The sequence below is a fragment of the Capricornis sumatraensis genome, chromosome 1 (assembly GCF_032405125.1).
Source record: "Capricornis sumatraensis isolate serow.1 chromosome 1, serow.2, whole genome shotgun sequence".
NCBI lineage: Eukaryota > Metazoa > Chordata > Mammalia > Artiodactyla > Bovidae > Capricornis > Capricornis sumatraensis.
Window position 1 is genome coordinate 57,862,883 of NC_091069.1, and position 19,072 is coordinate 57,881,954.

Here is a 19,072-nt window from a genome sequence, read left to right on the forward strand (position 1 = left end):
GGTAGAAACGTGTCTTGTCTGTGTTCCTAACAATTAACAGCATCTAAGGGGTTGCTAAGAGTCAGACAGGACTGAGCAACTTCACTTTCACTTTTCACTTTCATGCTTTGGATAAGGAAATGGCAACCCACTCCAGTGTTCTTGCCTGGAGAATCCCAGGGACAGGGGAGCCTGGCGGGCTGCCATCTCTGGGGTCGCACAGAGTTGGACACGACTGAAGCAACTTAGTAACAGCAAGACCCAGCAGATACTAAGTTTTCACTGGCTTAAATAAACATGTTCAAAATACTATAAGATAATCTAAAACCCAGTCTTCTGCTTTTTTCTATATTTGTAAAACCCAGCTTCATTCACCTCTAATTCTCTACTTGGTTTCTTTACCAACTGTAGAAGATACATCATGGAAAGTTTTTAGAGAAATTTGTAACTTAGAAAACAATTAATAAGATGTACCATAATTTATTTAATTAGGCTCTACTAACAGGCATTTAAGCTATTTCCAATTCAAAACTACTTAATACTGTGGGCATGCATAATTCTCAGGATAAGATCATAAAAGCGGAATTGATAGGTCAAAAGTGAAAACATTTAAAATTTTGATTTCTATAAAAGCAGAACATTTCAACCAGTTAATGCAGTTGAAGAAAGTGAGGGGAATGCAATGGAGAGAGGCTCTGACCCTTGGGGATAAGCCAGACATAGGAAGCTATGGGTGTTCAGCGGGGAGAAAAGACCCCATTAACCTGAAGGACAATTCTGTGGACATTTCTGGAAACTTCTCTCTCACTAATCTGCCTTGATGAACTGAGGAAGATGAGCAGCATCTGGGAGCTCTGTTCAGCTCCTGACTCAGAGCTGCTGGTGGAGGAAGCGGCACCAGCACAGTTTAACCCCTGTTAAGGCAGATGGAGGTCATTCACTCACTGAGTTTGAGTCAGAAGAGACTTGCAGAATGCCACCTCCTCACATGGACTGCACCCTTCCTAACCAGGCACTTTTTGAGCCTGCAAAAATGCTATTTGCCTCAGGGACTTCCCTGGTGGTCCAGTGGCTAAGACTCCATGCTCCCAATGCAGGGGGCCCGGGTTCCATCCCTAGTCAGGGAACTAGATCCCACATGCCACAGCCAAGAGTTTGCAGGCCATAACTAAGACCTGGCACAGCCAAATAAATGAATAAAAATGAATATTGAGAAAAAAATACTATCCAGTGACCTTGTTTAAAAAAAAAAATGAAATCTGCTTCAATAGGACTTCAGGACAGCTGTAACATGTATTTAGTTTAGCTCCAAGAACTCCTATATGAAAGAAAAAAAGTTGGGAAGTCAAATAGTGGGGAAGATTGAGTCATGGTGGGCGAAGCACCTTTGCTGTAACAGGTCTCACTTGAAAACGCTGCATAATGGGGCTTGAATAGCACACTGGTCATGTGTGAATTTCACAAGCTAACAGCACTCCTAGTGAGATCAGGAGTACATGGGGACCACTGAGCCACAGGCCTGACTGCATGGCCCCATTAGATACCAGGGACGTGGCCAGATCATTCATCCAAATGCTTACCTGCCTCTGCATTATCTCTGCCTGGAGCAACTGACCTGCCTCACCCACAGCCTTCCCTGAGAATGGAGGCCACAAGGTCAGGTTCCCAGCTTGGCACTGGGCTCAGCCACAGGATGTTCCTGGGCATAAGGCTGAGCGCCCAACAAGTAAATGCCTGCTAAATACTACCAATCCAATCCGAAAACCATCCAAGACTACTGCTGACTTGTTTCTGATGCACAGGATTTTGGTTGGCACCATCATATTCTCACAGTTGCAGTGACAATTACTCCAAAGAACTGGCTTGGCAAAGGCGCTTAAAGGCTGCCTATTAGATACCTGCCCCAAATAGTTATCCTCTAGAATTCTGACCACCTTTCTTCTCAATCTATGAATATTCCCTAAAGTGCCCTGAAGTCTAGAGTAACAGTTTCCAACCTTAAAAATTGTTCTAAGGGCTATGTATAGTGCAGGAAAATCCATCCTTGTGTCTGTTAATGGTTAAGCATTAAACAGACTTTCTAAATGCAGTGTAGTATCCTGGACTGGATCCTGGAACATAAGGAGGACATTATTGGATAAACTGGGCTTCCCAATGGCTCAGAAGGTAAAGAATCCACCTGCCAATGCAGGTTACAGTCCATGGGGTCACAAAGAGTCAGACATGACTTAGTAACCAAGCACACACTGGATAAACTGGTGACATTCAAATAAGTTTGCAGGTCAGTTAACAGTAGTATACCAATGTTAATTTCTTAGTTTTGATAAACGTGCCATGGTGATCTAAGATGTTTCATCAGGGCAAACTGAGTAAAAAGTACATAAGAATTTCTGTAGCATGTCTGCAATTCCTCTATACATCTAAAAATTAGTCTAAAATAGATTTATTTTAAAGTAATAAACAAGTTTGCTATACTATGGTCTAACTGTTTATTATTTCCTCAAGATTCATGTGTTGAAAGGGCTTCCCTGGTGGATCAGTGGTAAAGAATACACCTGCCAATGCAGGAGATGCAAGAGACTTGGGTTCAATCCCTGGGTCAGGAAGATCCCCTGGAAAAGGGCATGGCAACCCACTCCAGTATTCTTGCCTGGAGAATCCCATGGACAGAGGAGCCTGAGCCTGGTAAGCTACTGTCCATGGGGTCGAAAAGAGTCGGGCACAACTGAGGCAATCTGCATGCACTCAGGCATAAGGTGTCCAAAACAGGTGATGCTTTTTCTGCCCTGGCACACTGACTGCATTATAATAAAACATGAACGGCCAGTATCCACATAGCACATTCGACATAGCAGGCACTGGGCTCAATATTTCAAATGGAAAATCTTATTTAATCTTCACTACTTCAGAAGAAACACCAGAAAGCATTGTTCAGTTCAGTTCAGTCGCTCAGTCGTGTCCAACTCTTTGCAACCCCATGAATCGCAGCACACCAGGCCTCCCTGTCCATCACCAACTCCCAGAGTTTACTCAAACTCATGTCCATTGAGTCAGTGATGCCATCCAGCCATTTCATCCTCTGTCGTCCCCTTCTCCTCCTGCCCCCAATCCCTCCCAGCATCAGAGTCTTTGCCAATGAGTCAACTCTTTGCATGAGGTGGCCAAAGTATTGGAGTTTCAGCTTTAGCATGAGTCCTTCCAGTGAACACCCAGGACTGATCTCCTTTAGGATGGACTGGTTGGATCTCCTTGCAGTCCAAAGGACTCTCAAGAGTCTTCTCCAACACCACAGTTCAAAAGCATCAATCAATTCTTTGGCACTCAGCTTTCTTCACAGTCCAACTCACATCCATACATGACCACGGGAAAAACCATAGCCTTGACTAGACGGACCTTTGTTAGCAAAGTAATGTCTCTGCTTTTCAATATGCTATCTAGGTGGGTCATAACTTTCCTGCCAAGGAGTAAGTGTCTTTTAATTTCATGGCTGCAATCACCATCTGCAGTGATTTTGGAGCCCCCCCAAATAAAGTCTGACACTGTTTCCACTGTTTCCCCATCTATTTCCCATGAAGTGATGGGACCAGATGCCATGATCTTCGTTTTCTGAATGTTGAGCTTTAAGCCAACTTTTTCACTCCCCTCTTTCACTTTCATCAAGAGGCTTTTTAGCTCCTCTTCACTTTCTGCCCTAAGGGTGGTGTCATCTGCATATCTGAGGTTATTGTTATTTCTCCCGGCAATCTTGATTCCAGCTTGTGTTTCTTCCAGTCCAGCGTTTCTCATGATGTACTCAGCATATGAGTTCAATAAGCAGGGTGACAATATACAGCCTTGACATACTCCTTTTCCTACTGGAACCAGTCTGTTGTTCCATGTCCAGTTCTAACTATTGCTTCCTGACATGCATATAGGTTTCTCGAGAGGCAGGTCAGGTGGTCTGGTATTTCCTTCTCTTTCAGAATCTTCCACAGTTTATTGTGATCCACACAGTCAAAGGCTTTGAAGGCAGAGGAACCCGTGATCAAATTGCTAACATCCACTGGATCATCAAAAAAGCAAGAGAGTTCCAGAAAAACATGTATTTCTGCTTGACTATGCCAAAGCCTTTGACTGTGTGGATCACAATAAACCGTGGAAAGCATTGTTAAACAAACTTAAAACTACAAAAATGAAAAGGCAGTAGCACTAAGTCTCTCAAATTTCTTCTCAGGTACCCCTAAGAGCAGGGCAGAGCTGAGTGGGAGACACTCTATTCCAGGGATCTGAGAGGACAGCTAGAGCACCCTGCAGGAGGCACTAATGTTCTTTAGATGCTCACAGTTTTTCTTTAAAATCCACCTACATTGTTTATTTTGAAATAAATATATTTTTTATTTTGGCTGTGCTAGGTCTTTGTTGTTGTGCACGGGCTTTATCGTCTTCCCCGGTGGCTCAGATGGTAAAGCGTCTGCCCGCAATGCGGGAGACCCGGGTTCGATCCCTGGGTTGGGAAGATCTCCTGGAGAAGGAAACGGCAACCCACTCCAGTACTCTTGCCTGGAGAATCCCACAGATGGAGGAGCCTGGTAGGCTATACCCCATGGGGTCACAAAGAGTCAGACACGACCGAGCAACTTCGCTTTCACGGGCTTTACAGTTGTGGCACATGGGCTTAGCTGTCCCGAGGCGTGTGGGATCTTATCTCCTGGACCAGGAATGGAACCAGCGTCCTCTGCATTGGAAGGTAGAGTCTTAACCACTGGACCACCGAGGAAAATGTCCCTCACCTACATTTTAGTTCTAAATATATCCTCACTTGTTTGACAACAAAATGGTCTGAACTATTTATCAAGTAGATTTCTTAACTTCTTCCTCAAAAATCTTTCAGAATAGTGACCACCTGTGGCAAGAGGTGCCTCATTCAGGCCATGGGGCACTGCTTGACACTGTACACTTAGTGGCAAGGACTGAGCATGCACCAGGATGCCCGCCGGTTCTAAGACCCCAGACACCCTCCATCTGCTGGCCCACCACAAACACACAGCCAAGAAGCATGTGGTACAGAGGACCAGGGATCCCCAAGTCGTGGGACACGTCTGATGGTCACAGGTGAAAAACACACGGAGGGCCGCCCAGGGCCTGCTTACCCTGGGGTTCAGTGTCCTTCTGGTCAGCTCTCCTGTGCACCATGGCCGGATATGTGATGGTCAGTTTGCTATTGTGCTCCTTTCGGATCACTGACCGCCCAGTTCTAGACATGATGACAGTTGTGAGGAGAGAGAAAAAAAAAAAACAATGTAAAATCTAAGATATGATACAAATGAACATATTTAGGGAAGAAAAGCAGACTCACAGATTTAGAGAAGAGACCTGTGGTTGCCAAGGGAGAGGGCAGGTAGGTGAGGGAAGATTTGGGAATTTGGGATTAGCAGATGCAAACTATTATGTATAGGATGGATAAACAGCACAGAGAATGATATTCAATATCCTACAATAAACCACAATGAAAAAATATGAAAAAGAATACATATAGATGTATATAACTAAATAACTTTGCTATATAGCAGAAATTAATACAATATAGTAAATCAACTATATATCCATAATATAAAATTTAAAAAATCAGAGGCAAGTGCCTAGGACTCACTTGCAGTGGGGACATCTCTTAGCAGTCATATGTACCTTCCAGAAGACAGAGATGAGTTTGCTCCTGCTCTCACAGACATTTTTCACCTGTTAAAAAGAGTCAAAAAGCCTGAGTGCCATCCTGAAGAGAATCTAGTAGGTATACATTTTGTAGTTTTCACCTATTATTGAAAAATCAGAGGAAGCCACCCCATTTCTTAAAATTCTCCACAAAACCCTAACATAACCAAACACTGCCAATCACTAAGCGACTTCTTTAAGTTTCCTCATTCATAATAGGGGAAACTTACCAAGCTGTTACTAAGATGAAGAGATCATGAGGGCAGTGGTAGGCTTGGAAGACAGCAAGGATCAATACATTTAAATAATTTAATAAATAATTTAATAAATTAAATAATTTAATTTTAAATTAAACCTGAGACAGCAGCTGCTGTCTCCCGTGGATGGACCTCAGGGCTCTGAGGCAAGGCACGTCCACAGTTAAGCAACACTAGTGGTTCGGAGCTAGTTCTGCAAACGAGACCCACACTGGGGGCTTTTGTACCCCTCCGTGGGGCCCCAACCCAGACCACTTAAGTCATAATCTCTGGTGTGAAACTTGGGCATTAGGTGAACCAGATCTCAAGATTAGCCCTACAGGTTGATTACCTACACCATTCATTGGCTGGACAAATTAACACTTACACAGATGCTACAGGGGAATGGGTAGGCAGCGGTCACTTAGCACTGGAGAGAGAAACAAGAACAGGACATGGGCCCCATTCTCCAAGTGAGACGTAAGCCAGCACCTCACTGGACGCTGTACCCAAAGCACCTAATTTCTTCTAACCTTTTCCTCAGCTCTACAGGCAGGCATCAAAGATGAGGAACGAGTGGCTTGGGGACGGTTATGTAACTTACAAGGTCACAGGCTTCACGAGAGGCAGAGCTGGGATTCAAAGCTGACCCAGGTCTGCTTTGGGAAGCCAAAAAAATAAGTGTTTGACTCTTTGCAACCCTATGGACTGTAGCCTGCCAGGCTTCTCTGTCCATGAGATTCTCCAGGCAAGCATACTAGAGTGGGTTGCCATTTTCTGCTCCAGGGGATCTCTCCAACCCAGGGATCAAACCTGGGTCTCCTGCACAGCAGGGGGATATCTTTATCATCTGAGCCAAGGTATAAGTCAAAGTGTAGCAGGAACTGTGATAATTACGCTAAAAACCAAGTGTTCAGGGAACAGAGAGATGGGATAACTCACTTGTGCACCCTGGGATCCCAGGAGGTTGTTCTGCAGGATTTTGATTGTATATTGTTCTAGCTCTTCCTGAATTTCACAGGCAGTAGGATCAGCATTTTCTTCCAGAAACTGAAAAACAAGAGAAAAGCCACGTGATCAAAGTAAAGCAAGTATATGACGAGCAGCACCAGGGGCAGCCCCTCCAAGGGGGGAAAGCTTTATCTGAGGGGAGAGAAAGGATAAACCTCAGGGCTGCTGTGGTGCCTTTTCAAAGCAGTTTGGCTAGGTTGCTGGTTTAAAAAAAAAAAAAATCAAAATTGAGAATGTCCTGGGACTTCCCTGGTGGTCCTGTGGCTAAGACTCCAAGTTCCCAATGCAGGGGGCCCAGGTTTGATCCCTGGTCAGGGAACTAGATCCCACATAACACAGCTAAGAGTCCACATGTCACAATGAAGACTGAAGATCCCACCTGCCACACTGAAGACCCAGCATGACCAAATAAATAAATAAACAGATACATGTAAATGAGACTATTCAGCTTCCAGTGATAGTGGGCTAGATTAAGGCTTCCCTGGTAGCTCAGACAATAAAGAACCTGCCTGCAATGCTGGAGACCTGGGTGCAATCCCTGGGTTGGGAAGATCCCCTGGAGGAGGGCATTGCAACCCACTCCAGTATTCTTGCCTGGAGAATCCCGATGGACAGAGCAGTCTGGCGGGCTACAGTCCATGGGGTTGCAAAGAGTCAGACATGACTGAGTGACTAAGCATAGCATAGCACGCAGATTATCAAGTCCAAATGAAAAATTAAAAAAAAAAAACAGGATAAAATATTTTTAAAAATGTAAAGTTCTGAAGAGTTGTCAGAACTGTGAGGGATAATTAGGCCACAATGAAGGGAAAATGGGGATTCAGGTTAAAGAGCCCAGGGGCCAAGGCTGCTCTGAGCAGGGCTGCCGCACCGCCCAGCACTGGGGCAGCCTTCAGCATAGCTGTGTCCCTCCGGGGAAGATGCTGATAGAGTTGGGATGCTCCCTGGAGCTGTACAACATGGCAGCATGGCCTTGGAAACATTTTACAATCCAGTAATTTTGAACTTTTCATTCTGAGGGTCTTAAATGATGAACAGGACAGAAATCTAAAGCCTAGAGTTAGTGAAAGGACAGGAATCAAACAAGGTATCTTCCTGCCACATCCCATCCCACAAACACAGAAAGCTGGGGACCTGAAGGACTGTGTCCTTGGGAACTAGATGAGCCCTGGAACAGAACAGCTGGATTCCCACGGCCTGCAGTCCAGGGAGCCTTCAGCCTTGACTGTGGACTCTGATGGTCCCCAGGTCACCAAGCACAGGGCAGAAGCAATAAGAAGCCTCTCTGGAGCAACAGGGCAGCATCCTAGACCTCAAATTATTCCAACAAAGAATTTGCTAAGTACAGTGTTGTTGCTTAGTTGCTAAATTGTGTGAGACTCTATCTGACCCCAAGGACTGTAGCCCACCAGACTCTTCTGTCCATGGGATTTCCCAGGCAAGAATGCTGGAGTGGGTTGCCATTTCCTTCTCCAAGAGATCTTCCTGACCCAGGGATTGAAATCATATCTCCTATATTGGCAGGCAGATTCTTTACCACTGAGCCACCAGGGAAGCAAGTACAATGACAAAGTGTCAAAAATAAGCACACCAGGAGGAGAAAGAAGAGAAGTTTCTGGAAATAAGGACTATAGTTTGATGTTGAAGTCACTCATACCAGTGATGGTTACTTTATAAGTCTTTGTTAGACTGTGGGTTAATTAAAGAATTTCTGTGTGTATACTTCACCCCAAAATATTTTAAGGTAGTGGGCATCCCGAATAATTTTACACCAACAGATCTGACACTTTAGACAAAATGGACAAATTCCTGCATGATAAGCTGTTTCAGTCGTGTCCGCCTCTGTGTGACCCTATGGACCATAGTCCACCAGGCTCCTCTGTCCATGGGATTTCCCAGGCAAAAATACTAGAGTGGGTTGCCATTTCCTTCTCGAGGGATCTTCCCGACCCAGGATGGAACCCATATGTCATGTTTCTTGCACTGGCAGGTGTGTTTTTTCCCACTAGCGCCACCTGTGATTCCAAAAAAGTATAATTTACTCTGAGTAAAAGTTAAAGAAAACCCTTCTCTCTCAACACACAAGCTCTCTCTTGGACAAATCTGACCTGAGATTAGTTTTTTAGCCATGTGCACACACAGATACGGTCTTGTTTTGAATGCTTTTCTCATCTTGTTTGGGCTCTGACAACCCACACCAGGTTGCATCTCTGTGCGGAAGCCTACCTGCTCTGCCCACCTAATGTCATTAAGACTGAATTATTCAGGAAAGGGAAGAGGAAGACGAAAGGTGAACAGTTTCCCTTTGTAACAAGAAGCAAGCCAAGGATGCATGCTGCCCCTTGGACAAAGTCATGTAGATCCTAGGCACCTAATAAGGTCTGAACAAGAAATGAAACATATAAAGGCTGAAAATAAATAAACTTACTATTATTCACAGGTAATATGAATGTGTCGAAAAACTGAAAAAAATCCACAAATAAAGTATTAGAATTGATGAGATCCTTGTCTCATTGAATTGTCATACCCTGATGAATAACCAGGTTATTTCATACCAAAGTGAGTAATATTTTGATCTACCAACCAGAAATGAATTTTAAATAAGATATTTATAATAACACCAGGTCATCCCTGGTCATTTAGACTGTAAAGAATCAGCCTGCAATGCAGGAGACTTGGGTTCAATCCTAGGTTGGGAAGATACCCTGGAGAAGGAAATGGCAACCCACTCCAGTATTCTTGCCTGGAGAATCCATGGACAGACGAGCCTGGTGGGCTACAGTCCATGGGGCTGCAACAAGTCAGACACGACTGAGAGACTGGCACTTTCACTTTTTACCAGGTTATTAATTATTAATCGTGAATAATGAATTTATAATAGCACCAGGTTATTATTAATCACGAAGAGAATGTCTCTTTACAAAAGAGATCTGGTGGTCACCATCCATTCCAAATCACCGAACCCAGCATCACCAGTAGCAAAACAACTGGACAACAGGTGGCTCCTAAAATAAGGCAATACAAAGGATTCTGCATCAGGTAGGTATAATCTTACCGAAATGTGAATCTCATGAAGAAATAATTGGACAAATCCAGAATGTGAGAAGTCCACAAGACAACTAGTCTTATGTCTTCAAAAAACTCAGTATCAAGGAAAGAAATTCCCTATATTAAAATATCTTACATTAAAGCAGATCAAAGAGATATAACCATTCAAAGCGATGCATGAACTCTGGCTGGATCCTGGGTTTGGGGGGAAAAAAGCTCACTGATGTATAAAATTGTATTTGTATGTTGTTTTCACGAACATTTCTTTAATTATTCGTATAGCTTCATGTTTTTAAGCCTAGTTATTTGTACTCAAAGTCACCAGACTTAAAGCTCCAGCATTCTGGTGACCTTTCTTTGTGGCTGCACTGGGTCTTAGCTGCTGTGCATCTAAGCAAGTGGGGCTATTTTCTAGTTGTGGTGCTCGGGGCTTCTCATTGCAATGGCTTCTCCTGTTGCAGAGCTCAGGTTCTAGAGTGTGGGTTCAGTAGTTGTGGCCCACAGGCTTAGTTGTTCCACGGCACGTGGAATCTTCCCAGACCAGGGATGGAACCCTGCATTACCACTGGACCACCAGGGAAGACCCTGGTAACTATTCTTAGGGGACTATTCCCTGGCGTGCTGCGATTCATGGGGTCGCAAAGAGTTGGACACGACTGAGCGACTGAACTGAACTGATTCGTATACAAACAGCTCTTGTGCCTGTCACTCTGGCCTGTCTGATTACCAAGATAGTCACATTACCTACCCTGTAGAGAATTCTCTCCAGCTCATACACTGCTTGCAGGGCCCCAACTTCCAGGACTCTCAGCTGGCAGAGTAAGAGGTGAACCACAGCCCGGGGGCAGGTCAGCATGTGACAGTTTAAACAGGAGCCCCGGAGCAACAGGTAGAGTTTCTGAAGAGAGGGAATAAAAAGAGACAGGATATTAGAAAGTGACATGGCAGTCAAAGTGATTTTCAGCATACATACTTATGGTTTGTGTTTCTATGTCAGCAGTTTACCCCTTTAAGAATTCCACTTTGACCTGTTGCCTTTGAGCCCCCACCTTGCCTGGGTGTGGCAGGCTACAGTGCCAGAGCACGTGTGCTCGGGCGTAACTAGGGTCATCAGCCCCCTCAGAGGCGGCCCTTTTTTAACCTTGAGCAACAGGGCAGCCCTGGGTGGCTGGGGCTGGGGTATGGGGTGGAAAAAAAAGAATTCCATCTCACCCTATGTACCTGGAAAGTCCTTCTTCGCCTTAAGAATTTGATAGATATTCTTCTGTATTTTTCACTTGCGGTTTTATTTTAATCCATTAACATAAGAAATTTACTTTGAATCTGAGATAGGGAACTACCTTTATTTTATTTAAATACTAAATTTAATACTTCTTTAAATATTGAAAATTATTTAAATATTAAACGTTTAAAATATTTTGTATTTAACAAGACATTCTGCTTCCCCTAATACGATTAAGACAAAAATCACGTCCATGTACACTTATCTGAGTAGCTTAAAGTGAATCCCGGAGGCTGAGTTAACTGATGTTAAGAAGCTGGAACTGGATGGTCATCATTCTCAGCTCAGCGCTGGGCCTTCTGGCGCTGTTCCTCCTGCCACTAAGTAAACGCCTACAAATCCGCCAGAAGGCCTCAGGATGGCCTAGAGAATTCCAAAGTCGTCTATCGTAGTGGTCCCCAACCTTTTTGGCACCAAAGAATGGTTTCATGGAAGACAATTTTTCCACAGATGATGGGGTGGGAGGGGATGGTTTCTGGATTACATTTATTGTGCAGTTAATTTCTATTATTATTACATCAGCTCCACTTTGGATCATCAGGTATTAGATCTGGGGAGTTAGAGACTCTTGCTCTATTGCCAGGGAAGCCCCACCCACATTTCTGAAAGGCATAAAGCCTCTGAAACAAAAGCAGCTGTATTTGAGCACTGCTCCCCTCGCCCTTCTTCCTTTGTTCCCTCCCCCTAGCTTTGCATAAAGATAACCCAGCTTTGGTGATTCTCAACAAGAATCAGACTGAAGTTCATCTAGGCAGGGCTAGAGGCTAAGTCGAATATACTGGCTTTGGCTCCTCCAGACTTTAAATCTCAAAGTAAAGAGCACTTTCACTCAGAGTGTCTGGAACTAACCTCCTCCTGAGACACCTGCCCTGGGGAGAGGGTGAGTACTCATGAATCCCACCCGCAGTCCCAAGACCCACGTGGGCTGGATGGCCCGGTCTGGACTTACATCGAAGAGGAGAGGGTTGTACACGGTAAGCGGGAGCTCGATGTGGCCCAAGTGCCCAGAGCAGTGGGTGAAGTCCTGCACGCAAGTGGAGCACACCTCTTTGGAGTCGGCGGGGCCCAGAGCTAAATCATACAGGCCATTTACCGAGGGGTTCCCCAGACTGTCCAGGTACCGAGGGTTCGTAATGGACTTCACACTTAATTTCCTAAGGAGATAAAAACCATCAGGGAAGACTAAGGTTACCCAAACTTCTCAGATGTTTCCTCTTTGGCACTTACAAATTCATGCTTTAACATCTGGACCCTTAGCTGCGCTGACAGCTCCAGAGGGCAGACTTGGTGTCTGCCTTGCTCCTCACTGCAGCTCAGCACTTTAGCACACAACGGAGGCTGAATGAAGCAGAGTAGTGGTAACGTCTCTGAAAGCCAGATTTAGTACAAATCTTGCACTAACTGAGCACACTGGAAGGCTTCATATGAAGGAGTTAAGTACTCACTACACGACAAACGCTCTATAAGCAGCAAGCTACTCAGTATTTTCCAGTATTCCTGCCTGGAAAATTCCATGGACAGAGGACCCACGGGGGGCTATAATCCATGGGGTCGCAAAAGAGTCTGACATGACCAAGCGTGCACGTGTGTATGTGACTTTAACTCTCCGAGATGGGCATTATAATGTGTGTTTTTCAGAGGAATAAACAGGCTTAGAGTGGTCAGGTGATTTAATCCAGGTGACAAAGCCCAGAAAGGCGGAGGCGGTGTCGAAGGTAGGAGAGACAAGTGGACTAGACTTAATGCCAAAGCCCACACAGGTCAGAAAAGGGGAAGTGTTAGCACTCAGTCGTGTCCGGCTCTTTGCAATCCCATGGACTATAGCCTGCCCGGCTCCCCGTCCATGGGATTTCCCAGGCAAGATACGGGAGTGGATAGTCATTTCGTACTCTAAAAGAAATCCTATACACATTAGCAGTCACTCTCCATCCATCTCTACCTCCCTCAACCAGTCCTAGGCAGTGACTTACTTACTTTTTGTCTCCAGAGAACTGCCCATCTAGACATTTCACATAAATGAAATCATGTGATATGTGGTCTCTTAGAGCTGGCTTATTATACTTTGCATGCATTTTAAAAAATATTTACTTTTATTTATATTTATTTTGGCTGTGCCACTTTTAGTTGTACCACACAGGATCTAATTGCTTGACTGAACCCAGGCCCCCTGCACTGGTAGCACAAAGTCTTGGTCACTGGACCACCAGGGAAGTCCCTGCATAGTTTTAAGGCTCATCCACATCATAGCCTGTATTTATACATATATATATATTTTATTTTAAATAGCCAAATAATATTCCATTTTGGGCTTCCCAGGTGGTGTTCGTGGTAAAGAATTTGCCTGCCAGTGCAGGTGATATAAGATATTAGGGTTTGATTTCCGGATTGGGAAGGTTTCCTGGAGTAGGAAATGGCAACCCACTCCAGTATTCTTGCCTAGAGAACCCACGGGCAGAGGAGCCTGGCGGGCTACAGTCCAGGTGGCTGCAAGGAGCTGGACACGACTGAGAGACTGAGTACGTACACAATATTTCATTGTACGGCTATACCACTTTTATTGGCTTACTTTTACACTTTGGCTATTATAAATAATGTTGACAGAAACTTCTGTATACAAGTTGCAGTGTGAATATATTTTGTCTATTTCTCATGGATATATACCAAGGATTGGAATTGCTGAGTTACATGGTAACTCTATGTTTAACTTTTTTGAGACCCTGGCAGACGGTTTCCCAAAGTGTGGCTGCACCATTTTACATTCCCAGCAGCAATACACCAAGGCTCTGTGTGTGTGTGTGTGTGTGTGTGTGTGTGTGTGTGTGTTAGTTGCTCAGTCACATCCGACTCTTTGCAACTCCGTAGACTGCAGCCCACTAGGCCCCTCCATCCATGGGATTCTCCAGGTAAGAACACTGTAGTGGGCTGCCATTTCCTTCTCCAAAAGGACTATAGAAAGAAAGAAAGTGAAGTCGCTCAGTCGTGTCCAACTCTTTGCGACCCCATGGACTGTAGCCTACCAGGCTCCTCCATCCATGGAATTTTCCAGGCAAGAGTACTGGAGTGGGTTGCCATTTCCTCCTCCACACCAAGGCTCTAATTTCTCCATATCCATGCCAGCATATTTTGTGATCTTTCTGTTTCCAGTTATCTTAGCAGGTATGAGGTAGTATCTCACTGTGGTTTTGATGACTAATGATGGTGAGCATCTCTTCATGTACCTATTGGCCACTGGTATATCCTCTTTGGAGAAATGTTTATTCAAACCCTTTACCTACTTTTTAACTGGGTTATTTGCTTTTTTATTACTGAGTTGCAAGACTGCTTTACATATTCTGAAGACATGTGTTTTATCAGACACAAGATTTGCACATACTTTGAGTTCTGTCCTTTCACTTTTTTGATGATATTGTTTGCATAGTTTCAAATTTTTTAATGATTTAAACTCACTACTATTACTACTTTCTCCCACTACCTTTAGGCTAAATCATTCTTCACTGGACTTGGAGAAATATTCATCTACATTTCCGTCTCTCATTTTACTTGGAGCTCTAAAACTTAACTGGAATTATAAATAAGAAAAACATTTACTGTGTCAGGCAAACACAAACTAATCAGAATAAGGCAAACACTAATTAGGTCTGGGTGCAAAGATCCTTTACCACTAGATCCTAGATCCTTTTTCTAGATCCTTTTTCTATCACGTTCCATAAGTTGGTACTTCACTTCCCTTGCCTGGAGCCTATAATGATGGAAAAAGAGTAGGCAGGTGGGTCCAACACAGACCCGTGCCAACTGGCAGAACTGTGTCCTGTGCTTGTAAAGACTATACAAAGAGCTCACACCCAAACTGAATGTATGTTTTTGTCTTCATCCTCAGTCTTTCTACGGTAAGGAACAAAGCGCCTCTCTCTAGCTGGGGAAAAGGAGAAAATTCCTCTAATTATTGCAGGAATGGGATACAGAGGAAGGGCAACCAGCAAGAATTCCACCAGAGAGAACAGAGTTTAAGACTAACAAACTTGGGTTTCAGGATGACCTTTGCTGCTTCCTAGAGTCACCTTCGGAGAAGGCAATGGCAACCCACTCCAGTACTCTTGCCTGGAAAATCCCATGGATGGAGGAGCCTGGTGGGCTGCAGTCCATGGGGTCGCCAAGAGTAGGACACAACTGAGCGACTTAACTTTCACTTTTCACTTTCATGCATTGGAGAAGGAAATGGCAACCCACTCCAGTGTTCTTGCCTGGAGGATCCCAGGGACGGGGGAGCCTGGTGGGCTGCCATCTATGGGGTCGCTCAGAGTCAGACACGACTAAAGCGACTTAGCAGCAGCAACAGAGTCACCCTATTCTCTGGAAAGGAATTTTTCTCCTATAATTAGAGTCACCCTCACAAATGGTTGTAATAAAAATGGAGAGGACCAAGAGCTGAACAGATAGCTCCTCCGTCCACCCATGCATGCACTTAACAAACAGTGCTTTTAATGTGCCAGACACACTTTTAGATGCTGGGAAAACAGACAAGAGTCCCTGCGCTCATGGGCTTTACATCCTATTGAAAGCAGGCAGACAAAAACCAAAATTACTAAGCACATAGTTTATTAGATGGAAGAAAATGCTATGAAGAAAAGCAAGCAGAAAAGGGGAGGATGATAGAGTGGGCCAATGGCTGGGGAGAGTCCATACTGAGCAGCTTATACTTAAACAAAGGCCTGAAGATGTAGGAGCCGGCCATCACAGGAGGTCACCTTCACAGGGGGAAGAACCAGGGAGTGCAAAGGTCCTGAGATAGATGTGTACCTATGGCACTCTGGGAACAGCTAGGAGGCCAGGGTGAGTACAGAGGTAAGTTCAGAGAAATAACCAGGGGGCCAGAATGACCTTTCTGGGCCATTATAAGGACTTGGCTTTTACTCCAAGTGAGCTAGGAAGCTACTAGAACCTAGCACAACAAAAGGTAGCATAATTACTGAAATTTCTCAACCCTAGACTCAAATAGATCAAATGTTAGTAATGGGTATAAATTTACTCATGCAGTTCTCTGAAAACTCCACAATTCACTTGTAAAAAAAATCAATTCTCTTGCTTTTGAATGAAATAGTATCAATTTATGGCTAGTGATGATACAATTGAATTTCAGGAGCAGCATACTGTTGTAGCTCAGGAGTTTATTCATCCATCAGTCAATGAGAGTTAAGGATAAAAGAAAGGCCAGTGGAGAGAGACAAAAATACAAACAAGCACAAAAAGTAACCAAGGAACCATGACACAACTGTACTAGGTGCGGAAAAATCTCAGAAATGAGGGAGGTTGGGCTGCACCTTCAGTGTAAGAGATGCTCTCCAGGTGCCTCCAGTGGGGGCAGTGGGGTGAGAGCAGGGAAGCAGACCCCTCTGGCAGAGGGGATAATGCATGTGGAGGAAACAGCATGAAGAAAGGCACAGATGATGAAACCTGATGGCAGTTTATGGAACGTGCAAGTGGTTTAATAGGGCAAAAGAAGGGATGATGTTATACCTAAAATCAGCACTGGCCTGACAATCATGGGTAAACCTGTGGGCTAAGCTAAAAAGTATCATTTACCTGAGGGGAAATGGAAAGCCTTTGGAGGATTTTAAGGGGAATAGGAGCATCATCGCATTTGCACTTCAGAAGAATAATATTAACAGCAAGGTAGAGGATGGACTGGAGTGGTGTAAAGGCAGGGAGATGGAAGGAAAAGACAATTCAAACAAGAGATATGATGTGATGAAAAGGAGGGTAGAGAGTAAAGAAATATATAGATGACACACAATAAGAACCCAATAAGCAAGTAAGATGTCAGGAGAAATGGGTCTAGAATTACAGCCCTGTCACAGAATAGCGAACATTTTGCACTAGATTAAGGTACACCATTTTGGAGGGGCAAGTTCTCCCTCTCTGTAGGGATAGCTGTTGAGTTTTTGGTATATGAGTTTAAGATCTCGGTGTGAAATTCAAATAGAGATGTTCAACTGCTGCTGAAAAAAACAAGTCTGAAAAATTAGGGAAAGAAATTTGGGTTGGAGATTTATATTTGAGAGTACAGATCATGAAAGTGGTGAAATCGTCTAGGGAGGACATTTTGGAAAAGAAAAGCTATTTGACTAGAACAGAATCTCAGGGAACAGCAAGATTTAAGGAAAGGAGGAATCAGCTAAAGACCTGAGATGAATTTGAGTATAAGCCCCTCCTTCACCAATGTGTCAGGAATGCGGCTCAGACGGTAAAGAATCTACCTGCAATGTCAGAGACCTGGGTTTGATCCCTGGGTCAGGAAGATCCTCAGGAGAAGGCAATGGCAACCCACTCCAGTATTCTTGCCTGGAGAATCCCATGGACAGAAGAGCCTGGCGGGCTACAGTCCACATGGTCGCAATAAGTTGAACAGGACTGAGGGACTAACATTTTCACTTTTCATGAACACCTAGCTTGCTGCTGCTGCTGCTGCTGCTAAGTCGCTTCAGTCGTGTCCGACTCTATGCGACCCCACAGACGGCAGCCCACCAGGCTCCCCCATCCCTGGGATTCTCTAGGCAAGAATACTGGAGTGGTTTGCCATTTCCTTCTCCAATGCATGAAAGTGAAAAGTCAAAGTGAAGTTGCTCAGTCATGTCCGACTCTTAGCGACCCCATGGACTGTAGCCTACCAGGCTCCTCCATCCATGGGATTTTCCAGGCAAGAGTACTGGAGTGGGGTGCCATTGCCTTCTCCAGAACACCTAGCTTAGTGCCTGGCAAAAACTGGATGATCAATAAATGTCAGGAAGGAAACAATACATGTCACAGAAATAGAAGAACCTGAAAATAATTAAGTTCTGTCAAACGCTACGGCGATGAAAAGGAGGGCTTAAGAGGGTCTTTTTGATTTAGTATTAATAAGTAGGCGGAGAACACAGACGGTCCAACCAAGAAGTTGTCCCATGAATTGAGTCTTGAAGAATCATCATCTTACAGACAAGAGGAGACTCATCATGCGCTTAATAAACTACGCCAGAGACATTACAGTAACTCCACAAACCAGGCTGATCTAACGAGGAGACTGGCGAACGATAACGCTTCCATCTGGGAACCCCCACCTACCCAAGTGCAAACCAGCCACACCGGGCTCTAGGCAGTGCTCAGTAGCCCAAGACGTTCCCAGAACTATAGGTCCCAGCAGGCCATGCGCTACACAGCAATGGACTCTGAGGAGAAACTGGGCGCAAGACCTGCTGGGAACAGTAGTTTACGGCCCCGACCCCAAGAGGCTCTTTCATGCTTCCCACCAACTCCTTACTTGAGTTCTTCGGCCGAATACATCCCGAAGGAAATGCCCTGAAGCCGCCTCCAGGGCATGTTCTTTGAGCCCAACATCCTCCAGTTCAGTTCCGAGCTCCTACACCCAGAGAGACGGCCCAGTCACCCCTGTTGTACTTTTCACACCACCTCCGGTCCGCAACCATGTGATTTTAAACTGCGCTTGCGCGCGAGAAAGGCTCGCCTTAAGGTTTACAGAGACAATACCATTTCCGCTCGAGTTGTGGGGGGGGGAGAAAATAATTTCACGACTCTCGCGCGCCCCTTTATTTTGAAAATAATAGAACATACATAAGAAATTAAAATAACCTTTTAGAAAAGATCTTCGAGGGAAATGAGGCCTATTGAGCCTTTAACTTCTGAAGCAAAGTCTTTCAAACCATGAGCTTGTAACCTATTTTATGATTGATTTCTTCTTGTTCCGTCTCAGCCAATAGCCGAGCCATTCCCCGCCCACCTCTCCCGCCTTAAGGCGGAGGGCGTGCTTTCCCGGCATTCTATGCAAAGACGCCAA

The 19,072-nt window shown here is 44.6% G+C and overlaps 1 protein-coding gene and 1 non-coding gene across 2 annotated transcripts in view; one reads left to right on the forward strand and one right to left on the reverse strand.

Annotated features, from left to right (window-relative positions):
- POLR1A (RNA polymerase I subunit A) overlaps positions 1–18,654 on the reverse strand; it is an 86,643-nt gene extending 67,989 nt beyond the window's left edge. The window contains exons 1-6 of the mRNA XM_068972274.1: positions 18,539–18,654; positions 12,194–12,398; positions 10,711–10,860; positions 6,846–6,953; positions 5,609–5,694; positions 5,109–5,212 (exon numbers count right to left, since the gene is read on the reverse strand). Coding sequence (XP_068828375.1) covers positions 5,109–5,212; positions 5,609–5,694; positions 6,846–6,953; positions 10,711–10,860; positions 12,194–12,398; positions 18,539–18,615 — 730 coding nt within the window. The 5' untranslated portion in view covers positions 18,616–18,654. The remainder of the gene's footprint in view (positions 1–5,108; positions 5,213–5,608; positions 5,695–6,845; positions 6,954–10,710; positions 10,861–12,193; positions 12,399–18,538) is intronic.
- Positions 10,991–11,117, forward strand: LOC138094014 (small nucleolar RNA SNORA76). Its single transcript, XR_011146190.1, has one exon. It is a non-coding gene; the product is annotated as a small nucleolar RNA SNORA76 (small nucleolar RNA).
- Positions 18,655–19,072: the final 418 nt, after the last annotated feature.